This window comes from Panulirus ornatus, chromosome 7, assembly GCF_036320965.1.
Source record: "Panulirus ornatus isolate Po-2019 chromosome 7, ASM3632096v1, whole genome shotgun sequence".
Taxonomy (NCBI): Eukaryota; Metazoa; Arthropoda; class Malacostraca; order Decapoda; family Palinuridae; genus Panulirus; species Panulirus ornatus.
This window is the reverse complement of record NC_092230.1, coordinates 4,667,985-4,684,463: the sequence shown is the minus strand read 5'-3', so window position 1 is coordinate 4,684,463 and position 16,479 is coordinate 4,667,985. Positions and strand designations below refer to the sequence as shown.

Sequence of the window (16,479 nt, the reverse complement as noted above, 5' to 3'; positions counted from 1 at the left end):
AAACTTTTTTGAGGCATTCATACATCTCAGGGACAAACAAGAATGTACAAGTACAGTTATAGAAGGAGTGTTAGGCATGGTATACCCTTTTCCCATTTGGAATCATCGATATGGTAGGCCTTAAATTGAGTGAAATGTTAGTATTTGTTTTTTAGCATGTTATTGTTAATCATCTTAGTGTACCTCATTGTTATGCATAAAAACATGTTTGTAGAAGCAGGTGAATGTGGTTTATCTTTTTCTAATTTTGTCATTCTTTTCCATCAGGAAAATTCCAATGTTTTGCTTGCATTGGTAGACCAAGTTCTCATCTGTCAGCCACCAAGATTTCAAGAAGCAACACAAGCACTTAAAGAAGGCATAGAGTACTGCCAGCAGCCAGGAAGCAGACTCATGTTTGCTCATAGATTATTTCATTTTATGTCTGAGTGTGGCCAGGACACAAACAGGTGAGAGACTGGTACTTCTGAAAGCACACTGCTCCTCCCCAATCTGATACTCTGTACAGCCTTCACCCTCTCAGTCAATACCCTCCCATACAATTTGCCAGGTATACTCAACAAACTTATACCTCATTAGGTTTGAACACTCACCTATACCTGCATTCTGCCAATCCTCAGGCTTTTCACCATGATCCATACATACATTGAATGTCCTTACCAACCAATCAACAACACAGTCACTCCCTTTCATAATAAATTCAGTTGCAACACCATGTTCTCCCACTGCCTTCCCAAATTTCATCTTCCAAAAGGCTTTCATCACCTCTTCTTTCTTCACCAAACCCTCTCTCCATGATTCTAACACTTTGCATACCACCCTGACCCAAACACCCTACATTTGCCACTCTGTTATCAAACACATATAACAATTCTTCAAAATACTCACTCCATCTCCTCTCCTTCTCTACCTCTTATCACTTCCCCTATTGCCACCTTCACCGATGTTTCTATCTATTCTCGTGTCTTTTATTTTATTTACCTCCTTCCAAAACATCTTTTTCATTCCCCCTAAAGTTTAATGGTACTCTCTCACCCCAACTCTCATTTGCCCTCTTTCTCAACCTCTGCATCTTCCTCACGATCCCCTTCTGCTCTCTCTTATACATCTCACAACCAATTGTTTGCCCTCCTTTCCTGTAAGTGACACCAGTCTTTTCTCTTTCAGTAGCAGCTTTACTTCTTCATCCCACCTTTCACATGCTGCATGCATCTTTTGTACATGCCATCACTGCTTCCCTAAATACGACCCATTCCTCATCCACTCCCCTCACTTCATTTACTCCCACCTATTGCCATTCTACCCTCAATCTTTCCAGGGATTTCTTCACACAAGTCTCCATTCCAAGCTCCCTTACTCGCTCCACTGTGTTCTCCCCGACACTGTTTCCTCCATTTTAAAAACCTTTACAAATCTTCACCGTACCTTGTCAAGATAGTGATTAGTGATCAGACCCCACGAGCTGCCTCTTTTAGCTTATTTATATCCAAAAGAGAGTAAGTGAGGAAAGGTTGACTATGTGTCAGAAGTGGAAGTAACAAGGAGAGCTGGGGGACCAAATTGGAGATGGAAGGATGGAGTGAAAAAGATTTTGAACAATCAGTGACAACATGCAGGAGGGTGAAAGGCATTCACTGAATAGAATGAATTGGAATGATGTGGTATACTGGTGTCAATGTGTTTTCAGTGGATCGAACTAGGGCACATGAAATGTTTGGGGTAAACTATGGAGAGATTTGTGGGGCCTGTATAGGGAGCCAAGGTTTTGGTGCATTACACATGCTAGCTAGAGACTGAATGTTGGGAATGAATGTGGCCTTTCTGTCCATTTTCCTTGTGCTACCTTGCTGCCATGGAGGGTGGCAATGCTGTTTCCTGTAGTGCAGGATGGCATTGAGAATGGATGAAGGCAAGCAATTGTGAATATGTACATGTGCATCTATGTAAATACACAGGTTTGTTGAATGTGTTTGATGATAGAGTGGCAGATATAGGGTGTTTTGGTTGAGGTGGTGTCCAAAGTGTGAGGGTTAGGGAGAATGATTTGGTAAACAGAGAAGAGGTAGTAAAAGCTTTTTGGAAGATGAAAGCCGGCAAGGCAGCGGATTTGGATGGTATTGCAGTGGAATTTATTAAGAAAGGGGGTGACTGTATTGTTGACTGGTTGGTAAGGTTATTTAATGTATGACTCATGGTGAGGTGCCTGAGGATTGGCAGAATGCTTGCATAGTGCCATTGTACAAACGCAAAGGGGATAAAAGTGAGTGCTCAAATTACAGAGGTATAAGTTTTATCCCTGGGGATAGGGGATGAAGAATACTTCCCACGTATTCCCTGCGTGTCGTAGAAGGCGACTAAAAGGGGAGGGAGCAGGAGGCTGGAAATCCTCCCCTCTCGTTTTTTTTTTTTCTTTTTTTTAATTTTCCAAAAGAAGGAACAGAGGGGGGCCAGGTGAGGATATTCCACAAAGGCCCAGTCCTCTGTTCTTAACGCTACCTTGCTAATGCGGGAAATGGCGGATAGTTTAAAAGAAAAAGAAAGAAGTTTGTTGAGTATTTCTGGCAGATTTTATGGGAGGGTATTGATTTAGAGGGTGAAGACATGTACAGAGCATCAGATTGGGGAAGAGCAGTGTTGTTTCAGAAGTGGTAGAGGATGTGTGGATCAGGTGTTTGCTTTGAAGAATGTATGTGAGAAATACTTAGAAAAGCAAATGGATTTGTATGTAGCATTTATGGATCTGGAGAAGGCATGTGATAGAGTTGATAGAGATGCTCTGTGGAAGGTATTAAGAATATATGGAGTGGGAAGCAAGTTGTTGGAAGGAATGAAAAGTTTTTATCGAGGATGTAAGGCATGTGTACGTGTAGGAAGAGAGTGAAGTGATTGGTTCTCAGTGAATGTAGGTTTGCTGCAGGGGTGCGTAATGTCTCCATGGTTGTTTAATTTGTTTATGGATGTGGTTGTTTGGGAGGTGAATGCAAGAGTTTTGGAAAGAGGGGCAGTTATGCAGTCTGTTATGGATGAGAGAGCTTTTTAAGTGAGTCATTTGTTCGCTGATGATACAGCACTGGTGGCTGATTCGGGTGAGAAACTGCAGAAGCTGGTGACTGAGTTTGGTAAAGTATGTGAAAGAAGAAAGCTGAGAGTAAATGTGAATAAGAGCAAGGTTATTAGGTACAGTAGGGTTGAGGGACAAGTCAGTTGGGAGGTAAGTTTGAATGGAGAAAAACTGGAGGAAGTAAAGTGTTTAAGATATCTGGGAGTGGATTTGGCAGCGGATGGAACTATGGAGGGTGAAAGGCATGCAAGGAACAGAGTGAATTGGAATGATGTGGTATACCAGGGTTGACGTGCTGTCAATGGATTGAACCAGGGCGTGTGAAGCGTCTGGGGTAAACCATGGAAAGTTCTGTGGGGCCTGGATGTGGAAAGGGAGCTGTGGTTTCGTGCATTATTACATAACAGCTGGAGACTGTGTGTGAATGAATGTGGCCTTTGTTGTCTTTTCCTAGCGCTACCTCACGCATATGAGGGGGAAGGGGGTTGTTATTTCATGTGTGGCGATGGGAATGAATGAAGGCAGACAGTATGAATTATGTACATGTGTATATATGTATATGTCTATGTGTGTATATATATGTAGACGTTGAGATGTATAGGTATGAATATTTGTGTGTGTGGATGTGTATTTATATACATGTGTATGTGGGTGGGTTGGGCCATTCTTTCGTCCGTTTCCTTGCACTACCTAGCTAATGTGGGAGACAGTGACAAAGCAAAATAGATAATTAAATAAATATATATATCTTTCTTTTCTTTCTTTCATACTATTTGCCATTTCCCACATTAGTGAGGTAGCATTAAGAACAGAGGACTGGGCCTTTGAGGGAATATCCTCACCTGGCCCCCTTCTCTGTTCCTTCTTTTGGAAAATTGAAAAAAACGAGAGGGGAGGATTTCCAGCCACCTGCTCCCTCCCCTTTTAGTCGCCTTCTACAACACGCAGGGAATACGTGGGAAGTATTCTTTCTCCCCCAGCAAGGTAGTGTTGGGAACAAGTAATTTAGAATTCAAGTAGAAATCCTATAATGGCCTTTCTTAGCCTTCTTTTCGAAAGTATTGATAAGGGTGGGATGGATATCCAGACCCCTCCCCTCACCCTCTAAATTATCTTTGACTCACAGGAGATGCATGGATGATATTCTCCGCCGTGTCGTCGGGGGATTTATATGAAAGCCGTATTGTTTTTGTATATTTTTGTTTTTTCTTTAGTTCAGAGTACCCATTATCTGTATATGCAGCATTTATTGTATTTGCAATGGATGTTTATCTTCTGTGTATGTAGCATTTATTGTATTTGCAGTGTGAGTGAAGGTCTGAGGATTTTGCGTCAGGTTCAAGAAGAAATGCGACAAATGGACTCTGCGTTGGCAGAGATTGACACAGGCAGCAACACTAGCAAACAAGGAGAAGTAGCTGGTGGTGGCATTGCTGTGTAAGTAATTTTTTATTCTTATAAGAGATATAGCTTCATCATTTTGGTTAACACATATCTGTGATGCAGTGTGCTAAATTGATGGTAACTGATGTGGTGTCAAAGGTGTGTGATTTAGTGAAAGAGCACACCTTTTCCAAGTTTTTTTGTATTATGTTTTATTTTAGAGTGTGTTGGATAAAGAACTGTTTGTTCTATATATGCCACTGCTTGTGTTTGATAAAACATGGTGTAGCATGTAAATGGTCATGTGTTTAGTGGAATAAGAACAGTTCCAAGGTTCCATTCATTGCCATGTCCACTTCCAGGTATCTAAAGTTCTTCATGTCCTCCAAGTTTTCTCCATTCAGACTTACATCCAAAATAACAAGTCCTCAACCTTGCTAATGCTGATGACCTTACTTTTATTCACATTTACTCTCAACTTCATTCTTTTACACACACTTCTAAACTCAGTCACCACTATCTCCAGTTTCTCACCAGAATTGATCACCAGTACTGTATCATCAGCAAACAACTGACAGTTCCCATGCCCTCTCATCCCCCACATTCTGCATACTGATTCCTCTCTCCAAAACTCCTGAATTTACCTCTCTCACAAACCTCATCCATAAACAAACTGAGCAACCATGGTGACATCACCAACTCCTGCTGCAGATCAACCTTCACTTTGAACCATTTACTTCGTCTCTTTCTACACGTACTCATGTCCTACATCCTTCAGAAGAACTTTTCTCTGCTTGTAGCTGCTTTCTTCCCATGCCGTATATACTTACACCTTCCACAAGGTATCTTTATCCACCTTATCACATGCTTTCTCCAGATCTATAAATGCCACACAGAAATATATTTGTTTCTCTTAAGCTTTTCCAACATCTGATCCACACATCCTCTCCCTCTTTGAAACAACACTGATCTTCCCCAATCTGATGGCTTATACATGTTTTCACCCTCTCTATCACTATCCTACCATTCAACATACCAGGTATACTCAACAAACTTACACCTCTGCAGTTTATTCCCCTTTCCTTTATACAGTGCCACTATGCATTCATTTTGCAAATCCTCAGGAACCTTGCCATGATCCCTACAAACATTAGAAATCCTTACCACCCAGTCAATCCCTTTCTTAATTCATTTGTAATACCATCCACTCCAGCCACCTTGCCACATTTCATTTTGTATAATGCTTTCACCACCTCTTCTCTCTTCACCAGACACATGTAGCAGTCCTTCAAAATACTCAGTTCACATCCTCTCCACTTCATCACTACCAGTTATTACTTTCCCTTTTGCCCCTTCCACTGATGTTCCCTTTTGTTCTCTTTTTTTCTTTTAACATTATTCACCTTCTTTGTTCGATATTTCCTGCATTAGGAAAGTAGCATCAGGAACAGTTGAAGAAAAGACATCTTTAATTCACATCTATTCTTTAGCTGTTGAGTGTAATGCATCAAAACTGTAGCTCCTTATCCACAGCTGGTCCCCACAGACCTTTCTACAGTTTATCCCTGCTTCTTCTTATGCCCAGATTCAACCCATTAACAGCATGTCATCCCCTGTATACTACATTACTCCAATTCCCTCTTTTTAATGCATGCTTTTCAATCACCTGCATGTTCTTGCCCCTGAGTATTCAAAATCTTTTTCACTCCATCCTGTCCTCTCCAGTTGGTGACTCCCTAGGGTTTAGGGGTTGCATAACAAGCTAACAAGCTTTATTTTTTTTTTTTATTTTAAGAAATCTTTGAAAAGATAAGATATGCTGCTTTAACACTGCATTTCTTTTTCAGGGTTGAATCACGTAGAGAAAAACGTAGCAGTCAGGAGAAGTCTAGCCCAGGACCCATGAATGGTACCACAAATACCACAAACCAAGCAATGGTTGCTAACTACCAAGGTTACCAGCAGTCAGGATATGGAGGTTATAACCAAGGCTATACTCATGGTTATGGTGCATCTCATTACCAAGGATGGGGATATCCCACACAGCAGGGAGGCTATGGATATGGCCAGCAGGGTTGGGGAACATATGGTAATTATTATGGTCAGAGATAAAAATGAAATGGACATGTTATTTCATGTTTTATTTTTTCAGCTGATTGATTCGTACATATTTAAATTGTTGCTGCAGTTATATGTACTTTCAGCAATTGTATGAAGTATTTTGTTAAAATCTTAAATGACTGCAGGTATTAAATTACCTTCTTATAGTTCATGTTGATTCATCATCTGAACGTTTATATTTCATTTTCCTCTTGACGTAATTCATACAATGATACTGGTGTTTGTGGGTGCATGGAGTAGTGCATTATGTTTTGAAGTTTGTAATATTGAATTGTTTGAATGCAAACAACAGACTACAGAGCCAGAAGGCTTAGGTACTGAATATGTTGCATTAAAAGGCAATAAGGAGTGGTTGTGTTTGTCAGCTTCTGTATACTGTTGAAAGAATTTTGCAGCTTGTTTTGTGGAAATGTGTCCACACCAGATGTCAGGGGAAACGTCTTAGATATGTTGTTCTATTTTTAATGAATTCTCTGTGACTAAATATAAAATTTATTTTTGTACATGGTTATTAGCACATGAAAGCTGCACATTTGATGGGTCTTGTATTCCATGTTTTTCATAAATGAATGAGATACTGTAACTGAAAGTATTTGTATTGAAAGGAAAATTTATGATTTAAGTTATGTAAACATCAGAAACCTCTTATGAATATGTAGTATTGGAAGGGGAGTGCTTTTCCAGTTTCTTAAAATTTTGAGTAGAGTATTAAATATTTCCGTTCCATCCCCTTTTATGCACAACGTTTTTTAGAAAGAAATTTTTTCTCTTCATAATGTTAACAAAGCAGCAAAGTACGTTAGTGAGGCTGGTGGCAAAACAACATTAAGAGATGACTTTAGTATCCTGTGTTTGTGTATGTTAGCATTTGCAAGATAGGTAAGTGAATGTTTTGTGAGTAAAAGTTATGAATTATTTTAATAGTGTGAGTGGCATTACATGCCAGTGTCTGCCTGGGGCCAAAGTGTTCATTAATTTAAGGTAGCACTTTGTGTTGCATGTCAGTAAATTTGTCAATTAGCAATTCAATTTTCTAGGGTTCAGTTTGTTTTGATGAGTGTAATTGTGTATTTACCTTGGATTCAGCAAATAACGGGGATATATCAATCCATTACTTGATATTTTAATTTAAATTAGGCAGTATATTACTTGTTTGTTTGCAGTCTTTATGAACAAGGTAGGTGGCATTAAAATGAATTTTTAATCCTGTTATTTTTTTTTTCATTATCACAGTATCCCTTGTTAGCGAGGTAGTACCAGAAACAGATGAAGAAGGGCCACATTGGCGCACATTCATTCTCTAGCTTTCATGTACTACCCAAAAACCTCAGCTGCCTATCCACAACTAGTTCCCACAGACCTTTCCGTGGTTTATTATTAGTATTATTGCAGATTGTCTCCAACTTATGTGGGGTTACGTTCCAGTAAACCCATTGCAAGTTGAACATACCATAAGTCAAAAATATGTTTAATACTCTTAATACAGTTGTTTACACTTGTGATCCTGTGGCTGACTGGAAGCTGTGGCTCGCTGCCACTGTGCAGCATATCACTGGCCCAGGAAAAGATGAAAATTCAAAGTACGGTTTCTATTGAATTCTTATCACATCATCATAGAGTAGGAAAATCGTAAGTTGGGCACTATCTGCATTATCATCATTATTTTTAAGGTGATAGAAATTCCTGGAGGGAATGGGCATCAGAAAAAGATGTAGATAGTTGGTAAGCTGTATGGGATAGTGGTGATTGAGATGATAGTGGTATGCACAGAACATCAGATTATGCAGGATCAGTTTGGCTTTAGGCTTTGGTAAGAGGATGTATGGATCAGGTGTTTGTTGTGAAGAATCTGTGAGAAATATTAAAAGAAATAAGTATTTTGTCTTTTAGACATGACAGCTAGAGAGTGGATATGAGCAAATAAGGCCATTTCTTCCTCTGGTTATCTCAGGAAATGGCAGATATGTATGAGAGAGAGAAATAAGGATATGTCTTTGGCATTTACGGATCTGGAGAAAGCTTATGATAACGTTCATAGAGGTGCTATGTGGAAGTTGTCACGAATAAGTGATGTGGGAGAAAAGTTGTGGGAAGTAGTGAAGAGTCTTTTGCAAGAGAGTAAAGTGTTAGTAGAAAGAGGTGTGTGGTTTTAAGTGAAGCAGTTTGTAGTGGGAGTGTGATGTTTCCATGTATGTTTGATTTGTTTATGGATTGGTTGTAGAGGGATGTGAGTTCAAGGCTCTTGGAGAGGACAGGTTTGTAGTCTATTGAAGGTGGGGAGTTGGATGGTTAGTCAGTTGTTTGCACAAGACTGGTGGTAGATTCAAGTGAGAAACTGCAGAAGCTTGGTCTCTAATTCTAGGAGTGTCTGAAAGGATAATGATGAGCAGAATGAGGATAATTGATTAGCAGGTTATCAGGTTTAGCAGTGGAAAGACAGTTTATTTGGAGTGTGAGTTTGAATGGAGAAAATCAGGAGGGAGTAGGGTGGACTTAGCAGCAAATGGAAGCTAAAGGAAGCCGAAGCCATAGGATGGGTAAGGGAGCAAGATCATGGATGTATTGAGGAATATGTAGAAAGAGGGGTAACTGTCAGGATAAAGTTGGGCAAGTTTGATTCTAGTAGTTCCAGCAGAATTTTGTTGATGCAAAGCATGGACCCTAGATAAGCATGAACATAAGATAGCTTATTTGGAAATTACATGTTTGAGGATAATATGTGGTGTGAGGAAGATTGAATAAGAAATGATAAGAGTAAGAGAGAGGTTAAGTTGTTAGGGAAGTATGTATGCGACAACTGAAGGGGGTGTGCTTAAATTATTTAGAAATTTGGAAATGAAGGAAGAAACTGAGGAGGAGGTGGAAGATTGAAGAGGCTTGGAGTTTTTATGGCATAAACAGGCAGGAGAGAGTGAGGCATTCATAGAATAGAGCAGTGTGGTATATAGGAGACAATGGGTTGTCACTGGGATGAATCAGGGCATATGAAGCAGCCAGGGGGAATCACGGAAATATCTATAAGGCATGGTTGTGGATGGGGGATCAGGCTTTAGTGTATTATGCATGACAAGGAGTAAATGTGAGCAAATAAGGCTGTTTGTCATTTCTTAGCACAACCTCACAAACAGTGAATGAGTATGAAAAAGAATATGATTATTTTTATTATCAGCTTGGAAGTATGTTTGAAATACGCTCTGTAACAACTTCAGTTAAGTGTTGAGATGGTTGCTATGTAAGGAGTAAATTTGGTCATGCAAGTAAAACCCTGTTGGATTGATGTAAACCTGGGTTATGTTTCAATGGCTGAGCTGAGTCATGCCTTGTGATAAGTTATTGAGTGTATATTGAACTAGTCATTGCCACCCTGTTCTAAACAGTTGCTTCCATCATGTGTAGGAGGTTATTTCTTGTTAATGAATTAATTACATAGGATGCTTCATAAATTATCACTTGTTAGCATTGTATTTCTTGGACCTTCTCACTACCTGTATTTTAAAAGAATTTATTAGGTGGACATCTGTACAAAGGTCGACAATGCTGTGATTTTAATGTACTGTTTGATACGTAATCTCACATTAGATGAAGATTTTGATTTGAACCTTAGATGAAGTTCTTAACAGTTCATTGTGTAAAATATTCTGTAGTCAGTCCAGCCTAAATGATCCCTCTAATTCTAGAGTGGTGGAAATGGTAGGACTATATTTATCCACTTCTACAATTTGCATAGAAGCAAAATGCACTTGGCTAGGGTTTTATAATTGTAGATTTGTTCAGTGATCATTGATCATTTATTATAAAACAATGTGCAGTCTCAGGAAGGTCTGAACCAAATGTAAATTACAAGGTTGATATTTAAGATATATTGTCAAACATTGATTTTAAAGGGGATAGTAGACTTCTGCTGTTTGCATAAATTTCAGTCTTGGTTGACAAAGACTTGAAAATCATAACTTGTCTTATAAGGAAACCGTACTCAGATCTTGAGAAATAAAAATCAACAGTAGCAGCTGATTAGCATTATTTGTAAATGAAGAAATGTGATTTTTTTTTTTTTGTAATAAACTCTTTACATATAATTTGGGTTTTGGATATTTCAAAAACTGTCACAGGCCAGTGTGAGCCAGTTAGGCGATATTTCTTTCTAGTACAGTACATCACAGTACACTGTGATAGATATGATTGCTTTGTGACTAATGTAATTCCTCCTGGTGTGGAAAAGTAGTATCTTAAAGAAATTGTGTGTAGTGCTCATATCATCCCTGGTTGACTGCATCTTGAATTATATTGATGAGTTTCTAGGTACATATTACTCATCTTGTTTAAATATTTATGAAGCAGGCATCTAGTGAGGAAGTAGGGTTTGCTACAAATTTAGATTTGCCTCAAGCTCTTGCTACAAACCTTACATTACTGTTGTAGCACTTGTTTACTTCACATACAATCTCCAGATTGTGATAAGCAGTTCTGTTTAGGTTATAGTATCTACCTATGATTCCCTGTTTGCCCTCTTGGGTTGGCCATGGCAGTGTCTGGACTGCCATCTCCATATATTTATACTTTACTATTATGCTGTATTCCCTGACATGTTCCTGGTTCCTCAACCATAATTTTCTTTCTCAGAATGTCTTTCTTTATCTCATTCTGTGTCCTCCATCCTATTCTTAAATATTTTTTTTTTCCATTAGCATATATCCTCTGGGTTTTCTCTTGACCCATTTTCCAAAACTATAGTACCTTTAGTTTTCTCTTTTGCCATCTCACATTTTTACACTTACCATTGCTTGTTCCATTCTGTCTGCTAACATGCCAAGAACACTTCATGTACCATGAATTCCAAAACTGTGCACTGCATTCCATACAAGTAGAAGGTTAGGGTTAGCACCACCACCACCATGCCCCTTTCTTTCTTTCTCAAGCCTAGCCTAGCCTGACCCAATCTCGCCTAACCTAACCTGTAACATAGCCAATTATGCAACCCAACCCACCCATCCATTAAGTACTAATTAGCCACTAACTGATGAAAGGCATAAATGAGGGCTGTAACTTTCCCAGTCATGTTATATGGGTAACTTTTAAGTGATAGAGAGAAAAGGCTGTGATAAAAAGCAATAATCTCTGGTGACCTAGTAGGTAGTTGTTGGGAGGCAGCCAGCAACCAAGGAGGTTTATTACCAGCATTATCTGCCTGGGTATTGGGAGGGTTAGTAACGGCTGTGTAGTGAGCCAGTATTTCAGTGGATGTCAAGTTGCACTCCTCTGACCCAGGTAGCTGTGTTCTTTCTGCCTCACCTACATGTGGATAAGTAGCATTCTGTTTCACAATTATATAATATCTTGGTCATGCATAACACCTGACAATACTTTACTCGCACAGCTTATTCTTTGTTACTAGAATTTCATATGGTGAGCACTATGTGCTAGTCCTGACTTTTTGGCAAAACGATAAGAGCAATAGATAGAGGTAGTAGATAGGAACTTTTATGCTGGAGCGTTAGGTAGAAGTAGTAGGTACGAATATTAGGCAGGAGCATTAGGTAGAGGTAATCAGTAGGAACATTAGGTAGGAGCCTCTGTAAACTACTAGAGTTGACCTCTGCCAGTGGTCTGTTAAGGTCGAGGCATAAAGGCTAAGAAGCAGCACGGGAGTTCACTAGTCATGGAGACACTATTGCTGTGGCCACTCCCTTAAGGAAGTTCCAGGTGGGAACAGTCATCAGAGATATAGATGAATAAATATATAGACCTAAGGCTAAGTAAACTGCTCAGAAGCAGTAATAAGAGCAAAGTTCTTAGGTTCATAGGATTTTTGAAGTTTAAGAGCTGGGAAAATCATCCACAATTACCATTCATTGGTGCATCCCCATCTTAAATACTACTTGAAAAAAGGTAGATTGGAGATGGTACAGCATCAAGCTACCAAAATGATTTCCAGGTTAGAGACAATTCCTATGAGGGCTGACTTTTTTTCATACTTGTGCTTGATCACCGTGTCCCGCTTTAGCAAGACAGCTAACTGAATAACATAGATTAGTATAGTTAGGAAAAATGGATAAGAAGTTATCTATTACAAGTTTCAAAATGAATCAAAGATTTCAGTAATCTTGGTCTAGCAAGCTACTTCAGGATTGATTTATCTGATTTCATATGTAGTAATACATACAAATGTTTTCTCTCAAATGAGACACTGTATTTTTTCTTCAGGATTGTTAACATATGGAGCATTTAAGTGGTTGAAAGTGGTTCTATAAATACATTTAAGAATACATAATAAATGTTTTGCTACAAATTTATGATTATAACTATTTGTGACTCCTTAGTGTAATGAACAGTTTGCAGGTTTTTTCTTTGAATCGTCTGTACGTCTTTTTACTCATCACACAAATCTGAGTTTCTGATATCATCCAGTCCTAAGCAGCCCCAAAAGAACCCAGTTGTCAATTGCTGTTTGAATTCCTTTGTATACCTTATGCCTTTGATCAGCCCTCCTCACACCTCATATTACCCTCCAGCATTTCATTTCCAACACATTCGTCCTGTACTGCCCTGTCATCTTGGGCACATCCATACACCACTACCTGGACTAACATACCCATCTCTGCCCTTTTTCCACACATTCCTCAGTGAGCCCTGAACCTTTGGCTTGTTAAATTCAGCTCTCTCTGTTATGTTTCTAATTATGTCCATTCCCAGGTATCAAGAATGTTTCACCTCCCCAGACTCTCCATTCAAAACTTTTGCCTAAACTGACTAATTGTTTTTCTGCTAAACCTGATAACCTTGTTTTTAACTTTTTTCTTTTCACACTCCCAAACTTAGAAACTAACTTCTACTGCTTTTTGCCTGATCTGCCACCAGTGTGGTAGCATCAGACAGAGAAAAAAAAAATGACTCGTCTCCCTGGCCCCTCTTACCCCTTACCCCTAACAGACCACAAATTTGTTCATCTCGCCAAAACCCTAACATACATCACCCCATCAGAGGGCCCACTTTCACCTGGAACAACTTGCTATCCACTCATCCTACTTGCTCACACCCAGTACTCTCTTGATAAAGATCCTCACTGCTTTTGATAGCTTTCCACATATTTATGGAAATATTGTTATGCTGAAAACTTCAGTGAATATGATTCTCATATTTGTATAGATTGGGGGAAGGGCTCTCATTTTAATTTCTTGGAACTACCTAGTATATATGATGATGCTAGACACTGATGAGAAACTTTAAGCAAGTGTATTAGCTACCACATAAGGGTCATTTACATTAATTCAGCACCTTGATTATTTAGGCATGGGAAAGGATTAGATTACTTTTCAACCAAGTTCTTTCTTCTCCAAACTTCAAGAAGAGGGCTAGAACGAGCAGTGTCCTACAAAGGAAGTGAAATTATCTGTATCAGACACTGATTTAGTTGCTTCAGGTTAAAAAGAAATTAACTGAGATATGTTGAAACATCTTCCTGATGCTTTTGTAGGATGTACATTACATCTTTTTAACCTCCTATGTATGTGATATGTTAAAACATTTTCCTTAAGTTTTCATAGAATGTTTATTACATTTGTTTAACCTAATATGGATGTCTAATATACTTCCATGTTGTTGGAAGGTATCCTTTATTCAAATGACTTTCAGAAAAGATTTGCAATGCAGTAGTATTTTTTTATTTAGCAAAGCCTTTGTAATTTGGAAAAGTTACATATTGTACTTTTTTATACTCTTGTGTAGTGTGTACAAGTAGAAAGAGAGGAGAGTGTGTAGTTTACCATGGCTGTTTAATTTGTTTATGGGATGGTGCAGGAGTTAAATGCAAGGACCTTGGAAAGAGGAGCAAAAATGTAGTCTGTAAGGGGTGAGGGAGCACCTGGGAAGCAAGTCATTATTGTTTGCTAATGACACAGCACTGGTGAGAAATTCTAGTGAGAAAAAGTAGAAGTTGGTGAGTGAGTTTGGTAGTGTGTGTGAAAGGAGGAAGTTAAGAGTAACTGAATAAAAGCAAGGTTATTAGGATTAGTAGAGCTGAGGGTCAGGTTAGTTGAGGTGTGAGTTTGAATAGAGAAAATTTAGAAGTGTTTTAGATACCTGGAAATGGACATGGCAGTGAATAGAACCTTAGAAGTAATGGATTAGGTAAGAGGGCATAGTTTCTTGGAGCATTGAGAAATGTGTGGAAAGAAAGTTCATTACCTTGGATGGTGAAAATGGGTATGTTTGAGGATATTGTGGTCCCAGTGATGTATGAATATGAGGCATGGGACTGTTGATAAGGAGGAAGGTGGAGATAGAGGTGAAGTGTTTTGAAGACAATAGTTGGTGTTTGATGGTTTGACCGAGTAAGTAGTAAGAGAGTAAAAGAGGGTTGTAGCAATAAGAGAGAGCTGAAGAGGGGGCACTGAAATGGTTTGGACATATGGAGAGAATGAGTGAGGAGAGGCTGATGAAGACAACATACGTCATGGAAGTTGAGGGGAAAAGGTGGAGACAAACTAGAGATGGGAGGATGGGGTGAAAAATATTTTGAGTGGTCATGCATGGGATAGAGTGAAGAGGAGCAGTGTGGTACAAAGGGAACGAAATGCTGTCGGTGAACTGAATCAGGACATGTGAGGTGGCTGGAGGAAACCATGGAAAGGTTTGTGTGGTTTCAGATTGTTGCACATGACAGCTAGAGAATGGGTGCAGACTGTCTTCAGCTGTTCCTAGCATTACCTTTCTAAGACAGGAAATGGCAGACTGGTATGAGAAAAAGAGGCATATTTTTTTCTATCATTAGAGGCATGTGAGGGGGGCATTGCTAGTCACATGGTGATGACTATTGTAACTACTAGGAGGAAAATATGGTATCATAAGGCACTTCTACAAAATGTGCCTTCAAGTTAGGTTATTAAGATGTATTCAACAGTTTTTGAAAGACAGAAAATTAAAGGTGAGGGTCATAAGAGAGTAATTTTTAGAATTTCTATTGGAAAAACCTGTAACATGGGTCAGCATGTTAGTGTTACCTACTTCATTGCTGTAATTCTTAAAGAAATACACAAGCCCATGGGATGTTGAATTATCCCTTCTTGTTGATGATTTGGCTATCCATTGTAATAATCTGAAGTTGCTGTGAGATGCTGACAAGCTGTTCTTAATAAGATTACTAATTGGGCAAATGACTCTGCTTTTGATTTCTCTTAACAAAAAACTACAGTAATACAGGATTTACAAGATCGAGTAAATGATTAGTATTTTCACTTATGTTACTGAAGGGGATCTCTTTTCACATCAAGAGAAGGCAAAATATATAGGTTTTTTTTTTCTGACTGTGAATTTGGACTCCAAAAATTAAAAACCTTTTATAACTGACAAAATTGCTAAACATTTTGAAGGTATCTTGTTATTCATTAGGAGCAGATTGAAAAACCTTGCTAAGATAATATTATTCATTGTGTAGATTAAAACTGGACTGTGGTTGCAAGATATATGTCAGTCACTAATATCTTGAAAATTGTAATCATTGCACATAACCTTTGCACTAGAATATGCATAGGAACATTCAGGTTCTCCCAAGTTGAAAATCTATGCAAATTTCAGCGAGCTCCCTATGAATTTAAGATTGAAAGAACTTTGTACTTAAATTTATACCTTTTAACTTTCCCAACAAGTATGTTTTTGCTGCTGAGAGGATGGAAATGAAGGTTTTTGATCAACCGAAGCTCTCTAAACCTTTTAATGTAAAGAATAAAAGAATACTGTGAATGAAAGTATGTAGTAATTGGTAGGCAGCCAATGACCAGGGAGGTATATTACCAGTACTACCTGCCTGGGTATTGGGAGGGTTAGTGACTGCTGCATAGTTAGCCAGTACTTCAGCAGTTGTCAAGTTGCACTTCTCTGACCCAGATAGCTATCTTTTCTTTATGCTTCACCCTCACATG

The 16,479-nt window shown here is 38.8% G+C and overlaps 1 protein-coding gene across 12 annotated transcripts in view; it reads left to right on the top strand.

The window, feature by feature from the left end:
* Prp39 (pre-mRNA processing factor 39) overlaps positions 1–15,717 on the top strand; it is a 126,081-nt gene extending 110,364 nt beyond the window's left edge. For 9 of the 12 annotated variants that reach the window (XM_071663172.1, XM_071663175.1, XM_071663173.1 and 6 more), the window contains 3 exons: positions 268–449; positions 4,367–4,498; positions 6,292–15,717. In XM_071663172.1, the coding sequence (XP_071519273.1) occupies positions 268–449; positions 4,367–4,498; positions 6,292–6,556 (579 nt within the window). In that variant the 3' untranslated portion in view covers positions 6,557–15,717. The remainder of the gene's footprint in view (positions 1–267; positions 450–4,366; positions 4,499–6,291) is intronic. The other 3 variants (XM_071663180.1, XM_071663179.1, XM_071663177.1) reach the window with 1 other exon arrangement.
* The last annotated feature ends 762 nt before the right edge of the window (positions 15,718–16,479 follow it).